Source organism: Polypterus senegalus, chromosome 3 (assembly GCF_016835505.1).
Source record: "Polypterus senegalus isolate Bchr_013 chromosome 3, ASM1683550v1, whole genome shotgun sequence".
Lineage (NCBI taxonomy): Eukaryota > Metazoa > Chordata > Cladistia > Polypteriformes > Polypteridae > Polypterus > Polypterus senegalus.
Window position 1 is genome coordinate 10,949,318 of NC_053156.1, and position 25,770 is coordinate 10,975,087.

General features: G+C 51.7%; 1 protein-coding gene across 2 annotated transcripts; it reads right to left on the reverse strand.

Moving 5' to 3' along the window:
- Positions 1–15: 15 nt before the first annotated feature.
- Positions 16–21,347, reverse strand: cacnb3a (calcium channel, voltage-dependent, beta 3a). 2 transcript variants are annotated; one of them, XM_039746588.1, is made up of 14 exons: positions 20,711–21,347; positions 11,953–12,045; positions 4,703–4,822; positions 4,504–4,626; positions 4,248–4,363; positions 4,090–4,166; positions 3,061–3,080; positions 2,870–2,950; positions 2,735–2,793; positions 2,542–2,642; positions 1,640–1,791; positions 1,457–1,552; positions 1,204–1,374; positions 16–1,119 (listed from the first exon to the last, which is right to left on the reverse strand). In XM_039746588.1, the coding sequence occupies exons 1-14, from the start codon at positions 20,783–20,785 to the stop codon at positions 796–798; spliced, it is 1,608 nt and encodes a 535-aa protein (XP_039602522.1). In that variant the 5' UTR covers positions 20,786–21,347; the 3' UTR covers positions 16–795. The 2 variants fall into 2 exon arrangements, with proteins under 2 accessions (XP_039602522.1, XP_039602523.1); XM_039746589.1 differs by lacking the exons at positions 11,953–12,045; positions 20,711–21,347 and adding an exon at positions 8,109–8,926.
- Positions 21,348–25,770: the final 4,423 nt, after the last annotated feature.

Below are 25,770 nucleotides of genomic sequence, written 5' to 3' on the forward strand. Positions count from 1 at the left end.
CTGGCGGTATAACAGGACCCACACACAGCTTGCCTTGAACTCTTTATTAGAATCTCTACTGCAACAGGAAGGCGGTTTGAGCAGTGGCAGGCATTGAGCCCACCTCTGTGTGGCAAGACATGGGTGCCAGTGTCCAGCTGTCCCACCAGCCATGGTGTGTCAAGCGGGAGCAGATGAGGAGGGCAGCGTGCTACTGTTGTGCTTTATTGGATTGACTGGGGGACAGTGGGCATTTAATGTCAAGCTGGCACCACACAAGCAGCAGGAAGACTTGGTACAGCTGGCATTGGGGTTGGAAGACCTGGTGGGTTCAAATGAGGTGAACAAGGAAGTCTATTTGTGCAGCTGGCCAGTGGGAAGACCTGGCAGTATGGTCAGCAGGTGGCACGTGTGACTCTGGCCATTACATCACATGTGCCAGTTTTAGTGGCAGGGAATGGGCGATGGTGCCTACTGATGTGTTTACATCAAAGCTCCCATCGTGACCTCAAAACTGAGGCCAAGGGGTCAAGTGTGGGACGTGTCCGTCAAGTCCTGCCTGCTTTATAGTGCCCTTCAATGGCAGCACATCATCGCCCATGTTCCTGGACTTGACAGGTGCCATGTTTGTCCGGTGGCAAGCACGGTCAAGTGGCATACAGGACGTGGCGGGGCTTATCCTCACTCTGCGGCCTAAGGGTGGCAAAAGGTCATCTTGTGACTGGCTCAGACTGTGCCCACCCAGAAGGGGGGGCGGGTGAGTATAGCCCATCCCTCCGAGCAGTGAGATGCCCGGCCTGCCACCTCACCCACCTCTCAGTAGCTGTCCCGAGGCCAGGGCCGGCTGCGCTGGCGACTGTTGCGCTCGTTGTGGCTCTGCTCCGACTCGCGCTCGAGCAGCCGGTCCTGGGACTCGTGCCCATTGGAGCTGTGCAAGCTGGCGCTGTGGTTTCGGTGTGGTTTGTACAGGTCCTCGTAGGCATCGGAGTACTCTTCGGTATCGAGCCGCCGTGGGCCGCGCTGACCAGGGGGCTTCCACGTCTTGCCCCCTCCACGGGACGACTGGGTGACGTCATCTGAGGGCATCAGGCTGTCCTGCTCGAGGGGCGAGTTCTCTTCTGCCGGCTCGTCCTGCTGCTCCTGGGATGGAGACACACAGAGAGATTAATGGGGCACAGAGCGGGCACCACCTGCCATGGCGCCCGGGTAGGGGGCAGTGTGCACCTGCAGTCCGGCAGTGGCAGAGGGTGGGGGCGCCAGGCTTGGCTCCAGCAGAGGGTTGATGTTTGCTAGCCCTGGCATGTGGGTGGCCCGCCAGTACACCTCCAGGTACTCTGCCAGGTGCTCACAGGCGTCCTCCAGCTGGTTCTCATCCAGGATCACGTCAAACATTTCCTGAAAAGAGCAGAAGAGGGCGCCATGGTAAGGAGATGGGTTGAGCCGCCAAGTGATCTTCTAGCTGGCAACAAACGCTTACCGGAGGGCACTGTGCCAGCTTGTCTGCTGCCATCATCTGGACATTCAGGTGTTTGCTTTGGGATTTTCCTCGAGATTTGATGAGCCGCTGCAGCACCTGTTAGGGGTGGGAAGGGAGAGAGGAAGGTGGCTGGCACCTTAGCTGTGGAGTGTGCCAGCTGGTCATGTGGTGCCAGTCTCTTACCTTTGGTGAGGACACCTTGACGTACACAATTATGGGTGCCAGGGAAGTTTTGCTGAGCTGCGCTGGGTGGTTGATGGTGTCGGCGTCCAACACGACCAGCTGCAGGGTTTTGGCCAACTCAAAGATTCTCTCGATTTCGCTTTGGACCTCCGCTGGAAAGAACGGAAGAAGACGAGGAGGAGGAGGAGTCGTAAAAGGGTCAGAGCCACATGGCCTAGAGTGACACCACCAAGGAGAGGGAAACTGAACTGAAAATGGTGAATATTGCCAACCATTCTGGGTTTATGTAGCACCATGGCACCTAACATCTGACCCACAGCCCAATTTCACCTGTCGGTAATCTGCCGTTCAGGAAGCAGGTGCCCACCACCAGTCCATAATCCCACCTATCCCTACTCGCTCACTGGGATGTGGCAGGACACCCACACTGATGGGGAGTTGAACCCAGGTCACCAGCTCTGACTACTGTGCCACCCCACTGCACTCGAATGTGGTGGTAAGAAACTGGGACTGGCAGAGGGCCCAGGTCATGGGTTCAGGCCACAGCGGGTATTTAAGGTGTCATGCATCCGTGATAGCTGGGGGGTGGTGATGGTGGTCACATGGTGATGACCACCCACACGTCCCATCCTTTATGATGCTGCTGTGCACATACACTTCAGCCACTAGGGGGCCACACATATGAATGAGCTTCATTTTCATAAATAAAGAACTGGCATATTAATGAATAAAAATGTCCTTGAAATCTCAACGGGAAAGGCGCTATATAAAAAGAAAGTGACCGTGCCACGTAGGGGTCAATGTTCAAATGCGTTGGCCAGTGTGAGCTGTCCTATGGCGGAGCACTAAGGCTTACTCTCAGTCGGCCCCCAAGTGGGCACTCTGACCCCATGGAGACTCACCCAGGCTGGAGCGGGTGTTGGAGCGCTCGATGATGGCCCGCTTGTTGAGGACTGACCGCTTGGCTAGGGACAGATCTGCAGTGACCCGCGTGATGGATATCCTGCAATGAGAACAGACCAGATGAGTGGGCACAAGTAAAGCGCCCCCCCGATGGATGTCACAACACAAAAGGACCACCGCTCAGCAGCTCACCTGCCTTCAAACCTGTGCTTCAGGAAGTCGAAGAGCGCCTTCTGCATCATGTCAGTCACCTGTGCCACGAGACAGGAGCAGGTGAGGTGGGACACGAGTTCCAGAGCCCCCTGCCCCGGCTCTGCGGCGCCTTACCTCGTAGCCTTTGAGTGAGGGGCCCACAAGCACCACGGGCCTCATGGAGGGGACGACATCATACGGGGGGACGTGCTCGGCCTGTGGGTGGGACGAAGTGTGTTACTAGGGGGGAGCACTGCAGGACCCCAGAACTCACTCGGAGCCTTGGTCCCACCCCACTTGACCCCCCCCCAAGTCAAGCAGCTTACCTGTTTCTGCTTCTGTTTGGCTTTGGAAAAGAAAAATAAAGATGTGAGTCTGCAGGGATAGGGAGATCATGGTGGGCTGTAATAGAAGGGCACGGACCCCCGCACAGGGATTTATGGCAGACAGTATGTTGCTGGCCCCTGAGCTCCCTGGACTCGCAATTTGGTAAGCTGCACTTCTCTTGTGTGACCAGCTGGTTGGTGAGCACGGTGGTAATGGCCACCCACATAACCCCTTCATTTAGCTGCTGGGGGGGCAGCACATCTAAATAAACTTCATATTAATAAATAACCATATTAATGAGATGTATTCATATGCAGATTAATGACACGGCTCACTTGGAGCTTAATCAATGGGGAAGGCGCTATATAAAAAGAAATTGAGCAGAATCATCCACTATGCAAACAAGGGGTTAATGTTCAGATGTATTGGGTTAAAATGTAAATTGACCACATGAATACCCAAATTAGCCCTGATGACACGTGCATCTATGTAAATTCACCATATTAATATTCATTATTCCCAAGCCATGTAAATGAGCAGTCGTAATATGCAAATGTGCCACCCTACTCAACACACATGCCACTGCATTTAGGAATTGACGCTATGTGACTTAGGGGACCCCCATAACCCCACAGACACTCCACCCCCCCCCTCCATCCCAAACTTGACTCCATAGCCTTGGTAGCAGCAGCTGGAGAAACATGCTGCCTAAACACGGAGCGGGGGTCAGGGAGCCCACCATTAGATGGTGTAAGGGGCTCACCACACACACACACACACACACACACACTCTGTAGTAAATGAGCCCACCTATAGATGGCGTAAAGCTCTGACCACAAACACACAGGCAGCCCACCTGTAGATGGCGTAAGGCAGAGACCCCCCCCACACACAGAGTTAGCCCACCTGTAGATGGCGTAAGGCACAGACCCCCCCACACACACACACACAGAGTTAGCCCACCTGTAGATGGCATAAGGCACAGACCCCACACACACACACACACACTCTGCAGTTAGCGAGCCCACCTGTAGATGGCGGTGTGGACCGCCAGCCTCCTGTCACCATGTCCCCCAGGCTTGACGATGAGTTTCCACCGGTCCTCCTGTGGGGTGGCAAACAGATTGTCAGTGAGGGTGATGCCAGCGGTGGTCCGGGGTGGCGGTCCTCGCCCGTGACGACTCACCTCTGCTTCTGCTCCTGCTTCAGCCTCATGGCCTCCAGCCGCAGTGGGCTCGGGATGAAGGTGATGTCAGCCCCCTCCTTGACCAGACGCCCGATCCACCAGTCATTGTTGTATTTCTGTAAGCAGATGGCCAGCGGTCACCTCGTCTGAGGGTCACTCAGCAGGATGCAGAAGGCCCCCCACTCCCCATTGCTGACCAGTCATGTGACAAGGTGGACATGCAGGCCCCCAACTCCCCCAAACAACACTTACCCACCTCTTTAATGTGCAAAAAGTCTTTGGTTTCAAAGTTGATGGCAGCCCCTTGGACTGGACAGTCCTCGTCCAGCGCCCCACAGTAGCTGACATTGGTCTTCACGGCAAACGCCACGGGCTTAGTCTGAAAGAAACGCAGGTGCCCATCACGAGGTGGTCAAGTGGGGTCCCCAAAGCGGGCAGTGCCCTGCGCCACTCACCTTGGCTCTCTCGAGCTGCAGCAGCGTCTGGCGCTCGGCTTCCCGCCGACACGCCTCTCGGTCCTCCTCCAGGGACAGGTCGGAGTCGGAGGGCCTACTGGTGTACGAATCGGCTGACCCCTGGCGGACACAAGAGGGCACAGGCAGTAGTGTTATCAGGCCAATGGGCATCCAAATTGCGGGGCACAGGACGAGGACAGACAAGAACCTGATGGTCTAAACCCCTGGGGACATCACATGGAGTGCCCGTGGCTACCAGTGACAATGCCAAGATGATGCACGGGCACTACCAGTCAACCTTCAGTAGACACTGGCCATTGAGAATCGCACGCCACCAAATCAAAATGCAGTGTCGCCAGGTGGCACTCGCCCTCTCCAGATCCGGCGGCCTGCCCAGCCTGCAGCGCAGCTCCCTGGCGCACACAAGCGCACGTCAATATTTAATGAGGCTCCATCAATTCTGCCAAGGCTGCAAAAAACGAGCAGCACAGGCGCCAAGGCTGCAGCACAAAGTGGCATTCAGTGTCTGAGCCTGGCACCTCATTGCTGGGAAACCTAGTGGATATTAGGGGAGCTGGCAGCAACACAAAGGCCTTCACGTCTAGTGCTGGCTGTCCCTGCCACTCACACTGGGCACAGTTAAGACAAAGTAGGCAAACAAAAAAAGTGGGTTTCAATAATCAGGGAGCATCAGTCCTGGACACGGCAGTCCTCGAAAGACCCTCTGTGCCTCAGCGTGGCACTGTCTTGTGCCCAATCACTGTCCTATATGTAATGTGACTCCAACAATGATCACTTCAGCCTGAGGTGCCCAGTCCTCTTGGGCACACAGTTCACCCGTTAGAGACTGGTCTGGTCTGGTGACCCCAAGGCATACCATCTAGACTACCACTAGGGTCTGTCTGTTGGTCCTCTACAAAGAACTCCGAGCGTGACACTGGAGACACCAAACATCCTGCTGCTGTGACCAGATGGTCCCTCAGTGACATCCATCCACCCATCCATCCATTACTCAGCCTGCTACATCCTAACTACAGGGTCATGGGGGTCTGCTGGAGCCAATCCCAGCCAACACAGGGCACAAGGCAGGGCACCAGCCCACCACAGCCCTCAGTAACATTAAAGAGAAGTCAGACAAACTTGGTGTCTGAAGTGCCAACTGGGCAGTCACTCTCTCCCACACTCCTTTCTAGAGGGCTATTAACAAAGTGCACCCCAGCAGTGCCCGCCCAAGTCCCTGGTCCTGTTGGCGCTCACCTCCCCTCGTCCTCTGTGGTTCAAAGGAGAAGGAAAAGTTGAGGCACCAGGAATAAAGTCGGGAGAAGTGCACATCGCCCGAGATGCCAGCTCACCTGTGCCAACATAAGCCCATCAGTGCCCTGCGGTGCCCGACCTTGCTCAGTTTCCGCCTCTTTATTCCCCGCTGCTGTTACCAGAGGGTCCCTCAGTGACATTAAAGAGAAATCCGACAAATTGGGTGACAGAAGTGCCAACTGGGAAGCGTGGGAGGAGATGCAGAAAACATGGAATGGCAAAGAATCTGAAGAATGAGGCCTGTGTGCCAAAAAAGGAAAAGAAACAAGAACTGGGAGAACTGGGAACGCCAGAAGAAGCAGGACAGCAGAGTCGAAAAATGAAATCCGCCACCAAAAATGGAGCAGGGGTGGGATAAAGGGGGTGTGGTCACGTGGGCTGAGTGACCAGTGAGTGAGTGGACAAAGGGGGCGGGGCAGAGTGCGGCACGTGCACATTGAAAGGGAGGGGGTGTGATTAGGGAGAGGTGAGGCGGGGCGGAGCTTGTAAAGTACGCCTAGAGGAAAAGGGTGGAGCCAAGACATAAAAAAAAAAAATGAAAATAAATGAAAGATCAAACGACACGAAGTGAAAGGAATCGAGCCTGGAGTAAAGTAACGGCCCGGGACATATGAGGACAGACGGGCGGCCATTGGAGTCCATCAGCACGGGAATGAAGGAGGAGAACATCGGCGAGCCGGAAATGAACCGTCTGAGCTAAAACAGAGGGATCAGAGAAGGAAAGAACCGGCAGGCGGAAAAGAAACTCGCAGCAAAGAGAAGACAAGAAAAGAAAAGAAAAACGTGGCGCGGGCTCCATGACAGAAACACAGAAGAATCAAACCGCCGAGAAGAAGGAGGAGGAGGCTGGCAAACGAGTCTTGGAGCTTGAATACCGAATCCCGGGGCTCCACCGACTCCTGAAGCAGTACAGAGACAGAGAGTTAGAGAGGAGAGGCGCCATATAATAGATAGATCGGAGAGTGACACTCTCCCTGCGTGCAGTTTGCATGTTCTCCCCGTGTCCTTCCAGCAGAGGTTAGACGAGCTGGCGATGCCACTTTGTCCCCGGATGTGTTCACACTGCGACGGACTGGCTCCCCCTCCAAGTGGTATTCCAGCCTTGTACCCGATACTTGCTGGTGAGGCTCCAGCTGCCCTGCGGCCCAGCTCAAGTGAATTTGAAATATGGATGGAAGGGCAGCTAGGAATGGGCACCATCTGATAGTTTGATAGAAGAAGCACCATATAATAGACAGCTCGAAGGGAAAGGCGCTATATATTACAGCTCTCGTCCGCACTGTCCCGCCGTCCTTTCAATAAAGACTTAGTGATCGTAACAAATCGCCCATCGGTGCCCCTCGGTACCCCCGCCAGACTCACCGCCCTGCTCGTCCGACCCCCCTCAGCTCCTCGCGGTCCCCAGGGTGCCAGCAGCACTGCCGCCTCTGCGTCGCGGACGCCCTTTAATAAGCTTTGCTACGTCACGCAATAAAAAAAAAAAAAAAATTCCACTCCCTCCCGCGCTCCTTTTCGGAGGGCTATTAACAAAGCCCCTCCCCAATCAGTGCCCGCCCAAATCGGTAACAGTAGGTGGGCCCATCCTCGGTCCTGTCGGCGCTCACCTCCCTTCGTCCACTTTGGTCCAAGTTCAGTGGACGACGAAAAGTTGAGGCGCCAGGAATAAAGTCGGGAGAAGTGCGCAGCGCCCAAGATGCCAGCTCCCCTGTGCCAACATAAGCCCGTCAGTGCCCCGCGGTGCCCGACCCCGCTCAGTTTCCGCCTTTTTATCTCATTGGGGTGTGCGTGCTCTCCACCCTGAGGCGCCCCCTTGGACTACAATGTAGCGCCTTGACTTTGCTCGAGTGCTTGCTGCCTGAGCCTACACGCGTTGCCAACCTGCCGTGCTTTACCGTCCCCAATTCTCGCGCAAGCCCCGCATCTCAGTTTCCGTCCTGCCGTTGTTCTCCGCTAAGCCAGCGCTTCATCAACGCCGAACGGCACGGAGACGGCGGAGCTGCGGCGTCCTTATCTGGGGCTCCGAGCCCCGCCCTGATCTCCGGAGCCTCTCCAAGTCAAACCCCGAATGGAGCGGAGCGGAGCAGACACTGACCTCATTGAGCAGGAAGACGCTCGAGTTGGAGAGAGACATTCAGCCGCGGGAGCGGACCTGACCGGACCGGACCGTGACACCGCGCTGGAGTTGAGCGCACTGGACCGGGCGGGCTACTGCGCACGGACCAGCCCAGGGCGGGACCGCAGGGGTGCCAGCGGACAGGCGCGAGAACGCAGCGCTTTCCCCGGTGATGAATAATTAATGGCTCAGCGCGGAGCGAGCGGCCCATCAAGCACGCGCACTCGGGTCCCGCTCCCGCAGCCTGGGCGCGTTTCTCAGGGCAGCTGAAGGGGGACCCGCGAGGTGAGAGGTCTCGGGGGGATTGGGGCACGCGCTGGACGCGGAGAGAAGAGCAAGCGGAAGATGCGGGGGTCTGTCACTGAGGGTCTTACAAGTCAACACCGACCGCAGTGGCTCCGTCGGCTTACCGGACAAAGGATGCGGACCTCGTCGAGCCCGTTATGGCAGTGCTGGCACCGGACGGGACGCCTATGCAACAGAAGACACGACGGCGTCTTTGTCAAATGAAAGAAGGACGTTGGAGTGGCAGTGGAGAAAGGGAAGGTGGCACAAAGATGGTGTCAATGCCAGACCTCTGGACGCCGAGGTCACCTCCCGTAGAACATCAAAAGGGCTTCTTTTCTACTGCTGTTGTCCACTTGCCTGAAATCTCTTCATACAAACCCACCAAATGAGACAAGGAGCGGGCAGATGCCAACAGGTGCCCGGCGTCAGCCAAGCTGAACAAACCAGACATGGCAGCAGCTACATTAGCCTCAAGATGTCAGCCGAAGAGAATGAATAAAATATGCGTTTGTGTGTGTATGTGTGTGTGTTAGGTGGCTGATGGGTACAAGAAAGAAAGAAAGAAAGAAAGAAAGAAAGAAAGAAAGAAAGAAAGAAAGAAAGGAAAAATCTGATAACATTGAGAAATATGAAATGAGAAAGGTGCTGTATGAGAGCCAGACAGATAAAAGGCGCTATATAAAAATAGAGAGACAGATAGATAGATGAAAGGCACTATATAAGATAGATAGATAGATAGTGTAAAAGGTGCTATATAATAGATAGATAGATAGATAGATAGATAGATGAAAGGTACAGATAGATAGATAGATGAAAGGGACTAGATAGATAGATAGATAGATAGTGTGAAAGGCGCTATATAATAGATAGATAGTGTGAAAGGTGCTATATAATAGATAGATAGATAGATAGATAGATAGATAGATGTGAAAGGTGCTATATAATAGATAGATAGATAGTGTGAAAGGCACTATATAATTAAAAGATATATAGATAGATAGGAAACACACTAAGTAACAGAAAGCCAGATATATATGAAAGGCGCTATATAACACAAGCAGATTGATCTATAGGTGCAGTTGAAAGGTGATATGTAACAGACATAACTGATGATAGATTTGAAAGGCGCTATATAACTCATAGATTTTAAAGACACTATATAACTCAGATAGATAGATATGAAAGGCGCTATATAACTCGTAGACAGTTACAGAGTCACTATTTAACTATTGCTAAACATAAAAGGTGTTATATAATATGTAAGCAGAACTGAAACACAATAAGAAATAAAGAAAGAGAAAGCCACGTCAGGCCTCGAGTGACTTCTCCTAAGTGCTGTGCCAGCCCCCCGGCCCCCCAGCTGTCCATTACTGGTCATTAGCAGCGGGCAGGAAACTCAAGAGGAGCTTTTAGACACATTTGCGCTGAGTGGGCCGCGGGCCGAGGAAGTGGCTCCTGTCTCGAGTTTCACCGAGGAGTGAATGGAGCCAGCGAAGCGCGGGGGTCTCCTTTCACTGCGAGGGCACTTTGAAAGCAGGCGGCGGGCAGCAAGAGCTTTTTAAAAGAAGCTAATCGATCCGCGGCTTGGGCAATGTCAGCTCAAGGCCACAGGCACCCCACCCCCACCCCCTGCTACAAGCAGAGTCCTCGCTGGGGGGCAGCCGAGGTCTGGTCCCTTGCATTGAGGTGGGAGGTGGGCATTGTCATGTGACCTCCGCCTACCTGTTGCCACTTTTAGTCATTGGACAGAAGAGTCATAACAGAAGGTTGGCGTTAAGTGAGAAATGGATACCTGGAGCCCAGCTTTGTTGGGGCTGGCATGGACCATATTGAGGGGCACCCGAATGCCCACACCTTTTTGTAAGACTTTCTGTGGATCATCTAATCTATTGCTTGCCATGCAGAAGATTTCAGGTGGGCCCTCCTTGTGCCCCCTGCCACCTTGTCTTCTTCTTCACAGGCTCAGGATGGCTACTTTTTTCCTTTATTGATGGCCAGTGGCCCTAAGTCCAGAACTATGGGTGGTCCGGCACCCCCCTCTCTAAATGTCATCTCTCTGGCTCTGTCCCCTCATTTCTTGCACTCCCTGACTTGCTGAACCCGAGTCCACCCCTAGGCTGGTCACAGCTGCACTTCAGGGCTACCCTTTGGTCAAAACAGCTGGTCCAGTGTCAGCCATCAGCAGGACTAAATCTGAGTAGCAGGAGAAAATCAGAGGAGCAGCGCTGTGTGTTTAGCGAGTATATAGCGCCTTATGGCCAGATGGCATGACGCCCGCCATCCCTGCTGCACTGTCTGACCCATCGCTCTATTAGGCTCCTGCATTTCTTGGTCTGCATTTACTCCAAACCACGTCCTGCACAGTGGAGCTACGTGAGGCCTGGGTCTCTGTAGGGCGCTTGATTCAGTGCAGCCGCCCATCTGCCATCTCAAGTGCCAATGACTTCTGAGGGCCAACAGCCCAAAAAGTAGGCACTCATAACATTCATGTTGTTATATAGCGCCTTTCTGGAGTGAATAGCACCTCAGAGTGCCACACAACCACAGGCAGGTGACATATCTCACCTCAAAGTGGTGTACAGTCCATTTTCATAGCTGATGGGCCTCTTGACCATGCCATGGCACTACCAGTTAGTGCTACTACAATGAGCACAAAACTCCCTTTAACTTTATATAGCGCCTTTCTACAACGAATGCTAGCGTAAGGTACTTGAAAGCTCAACTCGAGTGAAGACAAGGGGGTCACGTGAATTGGTTAGGGTCACTCGGGGAGGCAGTGGTGGGATCGTGAGTCCAGTGGCATTCCAACTATGCCACGTTGAGAGGTGGTACCAGAGGGTCTCCAGGGGGCAGTGACTACAGGGCTCTTTTGTGGCAGTTAGATTTAAAATGCGGCAATAATAAACATAAGAGGGTCCAGCCTGTCAGTCCAGTGCCCATTTCAGTAAGCCAGTGCCCACTGAGGCAACTGCACTGTAGCTCAGTATTAGCAAAGAGATTGGGGATGAAAGGCACTATATACCAGTCCATAGCCATCTCTCCAGTCTCAATGACTGCTTGTGTGACAAAGAGCCATCCCTGTGGACTCACCATTTGGAAGTGGCTTTGGATGAAGGTGGAAATGACTACGATATGATGTGCGACTGCTGATGAGTGGTGACACGAACAGGACAGTCGTCACCCATCACAAGAAATGACAGGAAGAGGCTGAAGATTGTCACACTAGTCAACTCCCCTTTGAATCAGTGGTGGTGACCAGAAAGGCGCTATACAATGCAGGGCAGTGACTGCACATCAGAGCCAGCAACTGGAAGTCACCCCTGTGCCAGCTGGAATTATGGAAGTGTGCCAGTCAGAGTATTGGGGGGGTAAATCTAGTGAACAAGGTCTGGAGGGTCCCTGTGGTCACTCAACATTTAACATGTCCTGCTGACATCAAGGCATGCAATTGAGCTTCAAGCCAGCAGACGGCACTGCGCCCTCGGTAACATGGAAAAGCCACCCCGAGTTCCCGTGTCTGGTCAGCAAGGCTTACCTGGCGCTTGACGAAGCTGGACGTGGTGTCGGAGGATGTGCTCCCGTCTGAGCGCTTGAAGCGACTTTTCCGTTTGGGCAGCTTCCTGGCCAGCTGGTGTGAAATAGAAGGGAAAAAACAACCATCAGTCCTCGACTGGTCACTGTGGCCATTCTTCACAGGCGTGGGCACATCGATGACCAAGAGCTGCCCTTCAGTGGGCACGACAACAGCAGGGTCATGTTGAAGGGCATCAGATTGACACATCGGAACATGTCAAGTCAGGGTGGCCCAGCTGAACCTCCTGTCTCCCTTTACTCATCCCTCCCGGCTGCCTTTTCATGTTTCTGATCTTCTGATCTCTCAATCCAGGACCACCAGCACCACCTCCTGCACTTGTCACCATGCTGCCCACTGAGGCTCTGGTGCATGCCAGACAAGAATTTGATTTTGCCCATTGAGTTGATCTACAGTGGGTTGGCGCCCTGCCCGGGGTTTGTTCCTGCCTTGCACCCTGTGCTGGCTGGGATTGACCCTGTGTTAGGATACAGCGGGTTGGACAATGACCAGTGCTGTGGTGGACACTTGGGCAAACTGGACTACCTCAGCAGGGTACCAGACAGACTGATGGGGCTGCATGGGTGGGCCGGTCCAGCAGGGATTGGCTGGAGAGACCGTCAGCCATGAAGCATTTCCCAGTTGATGTGGCACTTGAGCTCCTGTGGTACTCACAGGGTGAAGCTGGCAAATTTGGCATGGACATCAACCTGAGGTGACTGCTCTTTGTCCAGTGTTAGTGTGGACATTCACAGATCCTGTGGCACACAACTGCATGACATGTCTGGAGATGTCACATCAGGGTGGAAATGTGACATCTTTGTATCGGACCTGCACTGCATATAAGGCTCTACAGATGCCAGGCGTGGTCACTGAATAGACATTAATGCACTCGGCTGGACGCGTGTGACATGAGGGGCCTGCAGCAGATCCCCTTTACCAGACATGTGACTGGTCATCAGCCCATCAATCAATGCTGTCCCGGGTGCCACTCTGGCAGTCCATCACTGCAAGGTGACTCTGCTGCACCAGGTCAGGATCATCAGACACAGTAGCTGGCCAGAAGGGACCAATGGGCAGAGCCAGCCTGGCACTACTGAGAGGAACCTAAGGTCTCTGCAGAGATAGGGCGCCTCCTGGTGGAGGTGGGTGAGCAAAGAGTCCAACAAATCTCGAGTGACCAAAGCAGCAACTAGGAGAGCAGGGGGTGAGACCACCACCCTAGAGGCTAGTGACACGATGGGTGTGACTTTGCTCCAGCCACCGGCCTTATTCTTGTCATTGTCCCTATCCTGCTTAACTTTGCTTCTTCTCTTTTCCCAGTCCTTGTCCCTGACCCTGCTCCTGCTCCCGGTCCTACTCATGTCCTGGGTCTTTGTCTTTATGTTTGTCATTTGCTTCGTCCTTCTCTCCTCTGAGACTTGACCAGGTCCTTTGTCTTTTTCCCTGTCCTTGTCCTTGTTCCTGTCACTGACCCTGTCATTTGTACCTTTTACTGCACCAAGTCTTGGTCGTGTCCTTTGTCTTTGTCCCTCCCCTTGTTCCTGTCCCTTTTCCTGCTCCTGGTCTTCGCCATGTCCTTTGTCCCTGTCCAAAGTCCTTTCCCTGCTTCTTGTCCAGGCCGTGTCCTTTATCTTTCTCCCTGCCATTGTGCCTGTCCCTGTCCTTGTCGTTGTTCCCGTCAATGTCCCTTTCCCTGCTCCTGGTTCTGGCCACGTCCCTTGTCTCTGTCCTTGTCCCCGTCCCCAGGCCCTTTTCCTGCCCCTGGTCTAAGCCATGTCCTTTGTCCCTGAGCCGGTCCCTGTTCTGTTCCCTACTTCTGGTCCTGGCCTTGTCCTTGTCACACTCCTGCTTGTTCTCTCATGTTGTCTGTTCATTCGGTTGGTGGCTTACCCCCCTCCCCAGTGACTTTAGACTTCTATTTCAGAGGGTCCAGTGGTGATTGCGGATGCTCAGTGGTCCACGCTGTCCAGTCCTGTGGAGTGTGCATGTCTGTTTGTCCAGTCCATCCCTGTGATTGATTTCGGCCTGTCCAGGGTTGGCAGCGCCCTGGTACCCAGTGCTGCTGGTGGGCTCAGTCCTCAGGGACCCTCACTTCACTTCATTTCGATTGTTTTTGTGGTGCCAGTTTGTTGTGGGCCACCGATTTCTGCATCACTTTCATGGAAACCACCGATGACAGACACAGTTAGTTGACGGGTGGTTATCAGGTTGCCATTGTAAGTGACGGTGGGCACACAAAGTTGTGAAAATCCTTGTGATTATCAAAAGCAGGAGCCCCTGGAGAGCGAAGAGCCATTTTAGGTTGGGTTTGGACCAAAAAGACCTCGGACATCTGGCCGAGCCTCATAGGGGTCTTGCCTTGGGGTCTCGTGGTTTGCATTGCTCTTCTTTTCTTTGTTCAGCTGTTATCTTGTTCTTAATGGCATACTGGGCATTCCTCGTTTCTTATATTCCTCGTTTCTCGTATTCCTCGTTTCTCGTATTCCTTCTTCCTTTCATCTCCTTATTGTCCTCCCTTTGTTGCCTTTGTTAAGCTGCAGGTGCTTTGAAGTCATAAAGGGGCTTCAGACCTCAAGACACAAAAGCAGGCTGGGCCCTGAAACATAAATCAAGCCAAGAGGAGAGGAGAAATGCAAAAACCCCTGGCCTAAAGAACTAAACAGTCCTTAATATAATTGTAGATTATTACAAAATATTCAAAACTCTAAAGAGGAAGAAGAAGAGGAGGATTCAAAAACAATAAAGAAAAATGAAAGTGCCGCCCTCAAGTGGCAGCTCAAAAATGAACCTGCCCAAAAGCTGCCAGGCAAAAATCAAAAAAGCAGGATGAAGAGTAAAAGTCCATAAGGGAAAGAATCAAAGTGAGGAGGACGTGAGGAGGAGCTGATGGTTCAGCATAAGGCCTCCAATGGCACCCCAGATACCACCCACCCTCATGGACTCAGCACGTGCCACTAATGGACCACCATGAACAGAACTGAGCCCCGATTAGCTGGTGCCACCTGAGAGCTTCAGCACCCCCAAAGTCCCCTTCACTACTCCACGGCCCCCGACGTGTCGCTTTTCAACGTCGATGATGGGTGCACACAGAAACAAACCCACTCTATGTGCCCACCTCACTGGCACTGCACTGGCTTACCTCACCAATCCATCCCTTTGCCCGCTGTCCCCATCATATCCTGCCAACGTATGGTTGCCGTTGTGGTGAGGCCAGTCTGTCTACCTGGCATCTGCAGATATCTTTACGTTGTATGCTATAAACCGGACCCCCTGGCTTACTCCTTGTTCACATCTTTGTCATATTCCCCTGTAGCTGCCCTGCCCTTTAGCTACCACTGGGGGGCCTCGGTATTTTGCTGAGCCCTTACTTAGCGTGTTGTTCGCCTTCCATGATATTTGGAGCTCTGCTTCCTCTTTTAGGACTTTCTTTGTTTGCGCTCTTATTATTAATTAATTAATTGTTATTTCACGTGCAGCATGGCTGTTATTTAAATCTCCGATTTTTATTCTTAAAATTTGCTGCACTTTTAAAATTTGGACTTTTTCAGGTGACCGTGATGTGTGCGTTTGTTTGATGAGATCAATCAAACATTACAGACGGATGGCATTCTTCACGTGGGCCCGAGTTTCCTTTAGTTAATTACGTGTATATAGCGCCTTTCTCACCTACTCAAAGCGCTTCACGTTGGCAGTGGGGAGCCATTTCAGCCACCACCACCCTGAATCGTGTGATGCCAGCCATTGCTGTGCCAATACGCTCGCCACACAGGAGCTATGAGGTGGTGAAAGGGTGACGGAGAAAGAGAGAGGAAATGATTAGGGGGCCATGGTGGGCAATTTAGTCAGGACATCAGGGGACACCAGGACATCTTTAATGGCCACCAAGAGAGTCGGTAGATCGAGTTCACATCTCGTCCCTCTTTGTGGCCTGTTCCTTCTCAGTTTTAGGACCGGGCCCACCTTGTGCCTCTTTAGGGTTTGTGGGCACAGGAGTCATTACAAGGAGCTGCTCACAGACCCTCGTCTCACCAGGCAACTGGTGACAACTGGTTCTTTAGTTTTCTTTTACTGCTTGTGGTCACCTTGATGTCCATTCCGGGGTCCACAGACCCCAAGAGATCCAATTCTGGAATTAGTTTTTTTGTTTCCAAACATCCCAATTTTTTGTACCGTTACATTGTGATGCCGTTTTGCTGTTTGTTGTTGTAGCGGTTGCTATGGAGTTTCTATGGTGGCATCCATAGGGTATGAAGATCAGCTCCATGCACTTCCTGGCGCCCCTTGTTTTGGTGTTTCTGCTCCAAGACTTTAAGTTCTGTCCTTTTTCATTTCTGCTTCACCCTTAGGTTTTCACGAGGCTCCTGTCCTTCGAAATCCGAAGGCCTGACCCGGGTATCCTGCCGACTACGCTACTGGTGCCTCGGTCTCAGTTAAGACGTTCCTCTTGTCCTCTGTAGGTTGTTAATTTCAAAGGGGCTTTCCCTCTGATGTTGAAGTGGACAGGGGTCCTAGTTGGGTGTTGAAGGGCAGTGAATAGTCCCCTCTATGAAAGCCACCCCTCCCTGGGGTTCTAGCCCCCATGGTTCACTTCACAATAATCCTCACCATGTCTTTCATTGCCACCATACAGACCCTTCCCCGTATAGGGGGGCTAATATGCCTTCACCCTCAGCTGCCCGACTGGTCACTAGAGGGGTGTCAGCTCTCTGTCCTTATCCCTTTCCCTGTCCTCCTTCAGTTCGGCTTGCTAAGGATGCACAACCTTGGGTGCCATCTGAGCAAATCTTCTGCCAGTAACAGCCACACAAGCGATCCATCTCAGTGTATAGCGCCTTTCAAACTGTCACTCCACTACTGGGCATAAACCGCATTAATGTGAACTGTTAAGGTGTCCCAGCTGGCATCAGCTCTCTTCATGATGTGGGTCACCCAGGATAGGTGTGGGCAGACAAGGATCAGATCAGGTCACATCCAGGGCTGTATAATGGAAATGTGCCCACCAGACATTGTGTGCCCACAACAAACTCAGCACAAGGATAACCTGAATTTTTAAAATGATTCTTCAAAATGTCATACGCCGATTGGCACCCCTCGTGTTCCTCTCACTTATAACACAGGAACTTATTCCTCAAAATGTGTCTGCAGAAACCAATCAAGTGCCCACCTGGCATCTCTCAGTACTCAGAATGGTGCCAGGAAATGTCTCAACATGTGATAAAAGGCATTATTAAAAACAACCACACACACACGTGGGAGGGATGATCACAGGGAAAATAAAACATCACAAAAGAAATCACAAAAATGAAAAACAAAAAATGGCTGTGTGCCACCCATTCTGCCCGGCCTGCCTGCCTGTGCCAGTTCTCGTCCCAACTACCGGACCAGCCCAGGTTACATCCCAATTTTTGTCACACTTTACGTGAGTCTCTGGTACTTCTATTCAAGGATGGCCCCCTATAGCTTCAGGCCTGTCAGGTCACTGTCCCCTCAAGTGGTCCCTTTATGTTTCTGAGAAGACTTCAAGGGGCACAGCTGCCAATGTACCTGCCAGCTTTTTAAGGGATGCCACCTGTCAGTCTGGAGAGGTGTTACAGGCCTTCTGCCAGCCTTCCAGAGTCCTATAACCACCCATGGACATCTAAGGGGGGAGCTGACTTACCAGGGCCCTAAGCACAGGGGTGGGCACAGAAACATCTGAACTTGTGTGTCTTTGAAGGGCATCTGATGGATCTGCTTAAATGGTTGGCAGCCCACAGTTTGGTGCTGCAACCCCTGCCCACAACTCCTGTACTGGCAGACAGGTAGCAGCCATCATTACAGGCTTTTCTTTCTCTGCTGCAAATGCCCCCCTGCCCAGCACCTACTTCATGGTACCTTTGCCCCTTGAAGACTCATGCCAGCCAGGCAAATCATCACCCTGCAGAGAAGTTTAACAGACTGTCACTGGTTCAAACACCTACAGCTGGTGTCCTGCTCCACTAATGTCTCTAACCTCTCTGCATGGCACTGCCATCCCTTCCCCTCTGAACCCCTCCAGGACATTTTTACTTCAATATAATAAATCCAAATCCTGGAGTTCACAAATGGTGTGCACTGGCGACCTGCCACACTGCCACTGACATGTCATCACAACCCCAAGGCCCAGAAGAACGCCAATCAGAGCACTGAGGTGCCCCCCCATCTGCTACTTCAGATACTGCAGTTCACCGTGCCCACTTGTTACCTCGTCTCACTGGCACAGCCTCCCTGCTTACAGACTCAGAGTATCCTCGTCCTGCTCGGTGGTGCCCCCTAAACGCGGCTCTCACACTGCTCTGGCTGAGGGGTCTCTGAAATATGGAATCACCTGGCACTGACTTGGTACCTGATGCTGCTGGGATAGGCACCCGCTTAGGGAATTTGTGAGTGAGTGAATAAATGAATGAAAAAATGAAATAAGAGAAAATGAGTGAGTGAGTGAGTGGGTGAGTGGGTGAGTGAATGCAGGGCAGATGAATGGAGTGAATGAATGAATGAACAAATGAATTAGTGAGTGAGTGAGGGGTAAGTGACTGGAGTGTACGAGTCATTGAATGAGTGAACGAATGAATGAAGTTGTAATTTACTTTGCGGAAGGCGCCATGTAAAGATGCCCAAGCAGTCAGATGGCATGTTCACTGAAGCTCAGCTGCCTTTGAGGAGTGGCAGGGTGGCACAGCGGTTAGCGGAGACCCCAGCTCATCACTGCCTGTGTGGGCTTTGCATGTTCTGCCGGTGCCTGTGTGTGTTTCTCTGGGGGCTCCTGTGTCCTGTCATGCTACAGGTGTTCCTGTCGATTAACTGGGCTCTCTAAATTGGTCCAGTGTGTGCGATGGTATGGGTGGGGGATAGAGTGACCCTTGGGCCAGTTCACAGGAGAGATGGACAAATGGATGAGAAGCTGTGGCAGTGTCACTCTTGTCAGTGGTCAGCTGCGTCTCTGACTCTGATAAAACAATAAAGCGTAGAAGGCAGTGACATTGTGGGCACCTCGGACCCCCGCAGGCCTTCTCTCTGCTCTTAAGATCCCATCTCACTACCGGGCACTTCCAGAGATTTTCAGGTTTGATTTTGCCTTCAGTCGTCGGGGGGTCTCCATGTGCACGAGAGCTGACAGCCAATGAGCGCTCAGCCAGATGTCCCATGTGGTGGGCTTTGGACTTCATAGACAGGAGAGAAGCTCGCCAGTCTGATGTCTCGTGTTTTCCGTACTACAACAGATTGGAAAAGGAAAACAGAAAGGACCGAGGGTGCAGCCCACCCTTCATACAGTGCCGGCCCCACCAGGCAGCATGCTATTGGCTGTCACAGAAAGGGGCGGGACTTGCAATACTTGTGAAATGTGAAACTGTGCTGGCGCAGTCGTGTAATTTGACATCCCCTCCGACACGAAGACCTTTTAATCTGTGGCATTGAGCGTTGAGTGGTCTTCAGACACTTAAGCCCCCAAACCTATTGTAGCCAGCCCCTGATCTCTTACTCATGAAATAGATTAACAGCAGTAGGGCCCTGATCTTTATGGTCAATGTCTTAATGTTTTAGCCCCTAATCAATGAAACCTCATGGGGGACCCCCCACCCTGCTCTTCAATTTTATATCCCAGAAGAGACTGAGAGATGGGGCGGAGGTTTGGTTTTCTAAGACCCTGAAATCAACAACTCCTAGAGACAGCCCTGCATGTACCTGACATCACCTTTAAGCTGCTTGTCTCCTCTCCTCCTGTCCTCCGCCTGCCATCTTCTCAGAGTTCTCCACATCTTTATGATTATTTAACCGGCGGCCATCCATCTGCTGCCAAAAGCAGCGGCGAGTCAAGCGCAGGACAAGATGGCTGCCTGGACGGGACTCCAGTCCACTACAATGAAAAACGCTGATAAGTTTGGGGTCTTCAGGAATTCCACTGTAAACGAAGCGCAGGACACGTGAGTGGGATTCGCCTTTGTATCACGTGGCCATCCGGTCCGAAGGTCGCCTGTTCAGCCGGCCGCAGCTCTCGGGACGTTGTCGCTCATCCGTCTCCTCCATTTTACAGCGCACGTCTCTTTTGATTTAGTTTCACCGTCGCTTCGAGTGCAAAATTGTCGTCGACCCCTTGTAAAAGGCGCTATATAGAAACACAAGGAGCGAAATTGCGCGACGTGCACTCTGATGCTGCGGCTGCAAATTTTAGGAGGTCCCATTTCTGGTGGTCTGTTTATAACATGTCTCATTTTTGTCTTTCCGGGGGTCATATAGCGCCTTTCTGTTGTTGGGGACAACGCTACGACAGCTCGGAGTCCCTTGGCGCGGCTTGAACGGGAGGCCCGGTGACTGCCAGTCCAGCTCTTCACCCAGTAGGCCATTCTATGTCAGCTGACCAGCCCTCCCCTCCATTCAGCCCGGGGGTCTCGAGCTGCCTGTCCCACCATGGCGTTCTCTCTTATGTAAGTGACTTCTTTTTCTATTAATGGGGTCATCGTGCGCGAAGAGCGCGGGGCTCGACGGATTCTGCCTTCGCCGGCCCACCTCGGCCCTGCAGTCTGCGCGGTCTGCAAAGCGCCACGCTTGTGTGATGGGGAGGGGGCACGTGACGGACAGCTGGGAGGGTGGGGGTCCTGCTGCACTGTATGTGTCGAGGCCTGCCCACCCCCACCCTCGCCCAGATCGCTGCCTCCCACTGCCCTCTAAACGCAAGACGAGCCCCGCAGTGAAGCCTCCTCACCTGGAAGTAGCGCGCCGTCTCGGCGGCTGGCACGGGGGCGGCGGAGGAGGACTTGGACATCTTCAGCTGCACCATCGATCATCGCTCGGCCTTTTGCGAGAGGAAGCACCGGCGGCGCAGACGGGGGAGCCCCCCACAGCCAAAAAAACAAAAAAAAACAAAAAAGAAAACTACAAAAAAATGGGAACGTAAAGGTGCGGCGCTTCGGAGTCCTGCTGCCTGCCTGCCTGCCTGCCGTTCACGCCATCGCGCGGCTCGATACCTCAGCGCGCCCCCCCTCCCCTTTTCAGCGGAGCCGGGGGGCTTATGTAACGGTCACCGTACAGCGGTGGAAATGAGGACACCTCACACGGGGTATAGAACCCCCCCACGCCCCCCCACCACACACACACACACACATCCTCCCAATATCAGCCCCCAGTGGAGTTGGCGAACGAAAGAGTCTCTCGGGACACTGGGCGTCACCCCCCATCACCCCCCACTTTGATCTGTATCGATCACCTGTAAGAGATCACTGATAACGACGCTATATGATCAAAGAGCCCCCTGACTTCTGTGACAGCCAATGGCGTCCTGGCGCTCCGTCTGCCACTTACTGGAGCGCGCGATGACGAGCCATGTGACCGACGAACAAGAGGGGACCCTCCTACAAAAAAAAAAAAAACAAACAAACAAACAAATAAATAAATACATAAATAAATAACATAAATAACACAAACACATCAAATAACGACTTGCAGTGCAAACAAACCGCTCAATAAAACAGCGGAGCTGAATACGAGCCGTCACGTGATAGTGGCGCCCCCTGTCGAAAAAGACCCCTGCACACCCTCAGTACACCCAAGAAAAAAATCCACCAGAAAACACAAAACACCCCAGAAACATCAATGACCGGTGGGCGAAGACCTGGGGGCACTCACGTGTTCAATACGGGCGATTAATAACTATATAGCGCCTTTCACATCTATCTATCTATCTATCATATAGTGCCTTTCATATCTATCTATCTATCTATCTATCTATCATATAGTGCCTTTCATATCTATCTATCTATCTATCTATCTATCTATCATATAGTGCCTTTCACTCTATCTATCTATTATATAGCGCCTTTCACATCTATCTATCTATCTATCTATCTATCATATAGTGCCTTTCATATCTATCTATCTATCTATCTATCTATAGTGCCTTTCACATCTATCTATCTATCTATCTATCTATCTATCTATCTATCTATCTATCTATCTATCTATCATATAGTGCCTTTCTATCTATCTATCTATCTATCTATCTATCTATCTATCTATCTATCTATCTATCATATAGCGCCTTTCACACTATCTATCTATCTATCTATTATATAGCGCCTTTCACATCTATCTATCTATCTATCTATCTATCTATCTATCTATCTATCTATCTATCATATAGTGCCTTTCTATCTATCTATCTATCTATCTATCTATCTATCTATCTATCTATCTATCTATCTATAGTGCCTATCTTCACATCTATCTAACTATCTATCTATCTATCATATAGTGCCTTTCACATCTATCTATCTATCTATCTATCTATCTATCCTTCGCACATTTCATATCATTCTATCATATAGCGCCTTTCACCTCCAGTGTCAGGGTTCAGTCACGTCTACCCCACGAGCAGCCTTTGCGGAGCAGGATTGTATGTCGGGAGGTATGCCGGGTGGTACCCCGGGGGGTACGCCAGGTGGCACGCCTGGCATCTCTGTCTTTCCAAAGTCCTTTCCACTTTTAACTTTTTTTTATCTTCCTTAGATTCGTCCACGTCTTGAGACTCGATAACGGACGGCACTTTATGGGTTAATCGCGCCCCCCGTTGTGGTCATCTGTCCCTATTACTAAGTCCAGTTTAGCCGTCCACATGTCCGTTCTCTGTCCAGCTCATCCATTTTACCCCTATGATAGTTTGTGGCTGGTGGGTGCGCCCTAGCATAGTCGGTCACAGTGGAGCAGCTGGGGGCTTCATTAGACGAGACGGGCTAGCACGGGGCGCACTGGAACACAGGGAGAAGACAACAGCCTGGCACAGGCAGACTTCGAGGTATCAGGTAAATCTGAAGTGGGGCTCTGGGGGTACGAATGGCGCTCCTTGAAGTTTTCAGTTCGACGGCCCGGGCAGGCCGGACTGCTGACCATTCAGTAGATTTTTTCCCAGGAGAGCCAATGCACGCCAGGAGGCATCTACGCTGGCATTTAGAGGCGGACAGGACGACTTCCTGGTCTCGTCAGATAAACGGAAGTGACGCGACCCGGTGACGCCTTTCTAATCCAACCTTGTGGTTGTCGCCGCTTGACTTCTCCCGAGGGACAACTCGGCTTCAGCTCCTCCGGTTTTTATCGCACGGGCCGCGGCGCTACATTCGTTCCTTTGGAGAAACAAGACAGCCCCTGTGAAGCCAAACCCCGCAATCTCATTTCGTGTTTCGGTAATCCGCTTGTTTATCGCCCATCCCGGTCCGTCCCTGAGATAAAAACAGCGCCATACGCTATGGAGTTGCTTGTCGCCAAGAATTTGCGTGTCACGTGTGCCACCTAGCGGAACTGTGACATTGTCACCGGGCTTTCAACAACGGGAGCACAACACCCCTCCTCCAAGAGAGGGTCATCCGAGGCCATCGTGGATAAAACGCGCCCTCTACTGGACCTCAGTGGCAAGTGTCAGACTTGAGAGAAAACAACACACCGCTGGAGCTGTTTGGGACGGCCAAGGTGCTTTTATTATGACACGCGACCGGAGTGATAGACAAGGAGGCATGACATAAAAGAGACAGCTAGGAATGACACGCGCACACGCCCTTGTGCACGCCCCGCTCGTACATCCGCGCACACGCACGCACACAGGCAGCGCACGTAACGTCCGGTGAGACGGACAGACTTGTTCTGCCGTCTCATCCATTCAGTCTTAAGTCTGCTGCTTCCTTTACCGAATGCCAGTGTCACTGACTATACCTACTTTGTCCTGTGCGGGGCAAGGCAGAAAACAACCCCGGATGGGTCAGCAGGCCATTGCAGGTGACGTCACACACGCAGATACAGCGGGCCATTCAGAGTCGGGTGTAAGAAAAAAACTACGAAGACACGCGGAGAACACGTACACACCCCACAGGCACTGAAGCCGAGCCCCTGGAGCTGTGAGAGGGCACTGTGTGCCCCTGTACCGTGGGCTTTGTTAAGTTTTAATAGATAAAAAAGGAAAATGGACAAAAATAAAAGAGGGAATCAAAATAGCATAAAGTAGTGCAATGAAACTCATACTAACATGTCTGAGAGTGTGTACAGGCGAGTAAATACAATCAAAAATCATCTATCTATCATATAGCGCCTTTCACTATCTATCTATCTATCTATTATATAGTGCCTTTCACATCTATCTATCTATTTTATAGTGTCTTTTATATCTTATATAGCGCCTTTCACTATCTATCTATCTATCTATCTATCTATCTATCTATCAATTATATATTGCATTTCACATCTATCTATATCTATCTATCTATCTATTTTATAGTGTCTTTTATATCTTATATAGCGCCTTTCACATCTATTTATCTATCTATTTATCTAGTGCCTTTGATATCTATCAATTATATAGTGCCTTTCACATCTATCTATCTATTTGTAGTGTCCTTCCTGTCTATGTATTCTATGTCACCTTTCATGCCTATTTATCTATTATGTGGCACATTTTCTAGCGGTTTTTATGCATATCTGTCTATCTTTTCATATCTATTATATAGCACCATCTACGTCCATCCATGTCAGTGTTAGGGTGTGTATCTGTGTATTTCTGTATACTGTATATACAATTGTATTCAACACTGCCACCTTGTGGCTAAGTGGGAACACTGCAGGTCTTGGCTCACCACGCCCCCTAGTAGTCCAAGGCTCCTCCTCCTCTGAAGACGCGGTTTTCCAGGACACACCCCCTCTTTCCCTCTCCACTTAATCCAAAGTGGAAAGTCAAATGTTTGGAAGGTGTCACCAGGAAGACGGGGCACACAGGGGGTCACGGGCAGAGGCACACCTGTTGGAGCAGCCAGGACATTGTTTCCGGGGTCTTGAGAGCAGGAAGTGCTCATGACCTGAAGGCCAGCGCACAGTCAAAGCCCGCTTGTCTGCCTCACACTAAATGCATTCTTGAAGTCACAAGACAGAGCCGAGATTAAAGGCCCCTTGTGTCACTGTGCCAGCGGGTTCACCAGTCACAAAGGCTGACCCCTCTTCACGAGGTCACTGGTGCACATTGCTATGAAGACCTTCATTATGCCGACGCCATGTCCCTTCCAGACCAGGACCAATTGCTTCAGTTTAGAGCCATGTGCCAGTCCCAAAGATACCTTGTGAATAGCAACTCAAGGCAATGGTGTGCCAGCGACATGCCCACTATTGGAGAGTAAAACCTTAAGAGTTAAAGGAGCATCAGGCACATTTGGGGTGGTTATGGAGGCACAAAATGTCACCTGTAATGAGGTGTCTGAATGAGGCACTGAAACACCTTAGCTGCCAGCTGACCAGCCAAGCTTGATGGATTCAGTGGGCTCACTGGTGCCACCTTACACCCATCAAAGTCACTACACTAACTTGTGGGCACAGTTTATTAATGATAAAAGTGTTCACGGGCCATTGAGGGGGTGCACTCAGGAAGCTGCCACCAACAACCCAGGGGGTGGTGCCAGTCCGTCACAGTCACACAGGGAGACACTACCAGCTCTACAGAGAAAGGCACCCATGCTTATAACCCATGAGGAGGTATGGCTGGGCACAGAAAAGCTGAGGAGACAGCATTCACCATCCCACTTAAGAGGTGGGCACCAGGGCATCGGAGCTTGGGGGCAAAGCAGGAGTCAGCCCTGGAAGGGGCACCAGCTGTAATTCACAATTGAGTTCTTGACTGGCACTGGGAATCTCCCAATAAGTGCCACTAAGGTGTGCCCCTAAGTGTGCCCTCCCAAACACCCCATTGGCAAGTCCATGCTACAGTTACAAGACTGTGGCAGAATGAGTTTCAAGACAGAC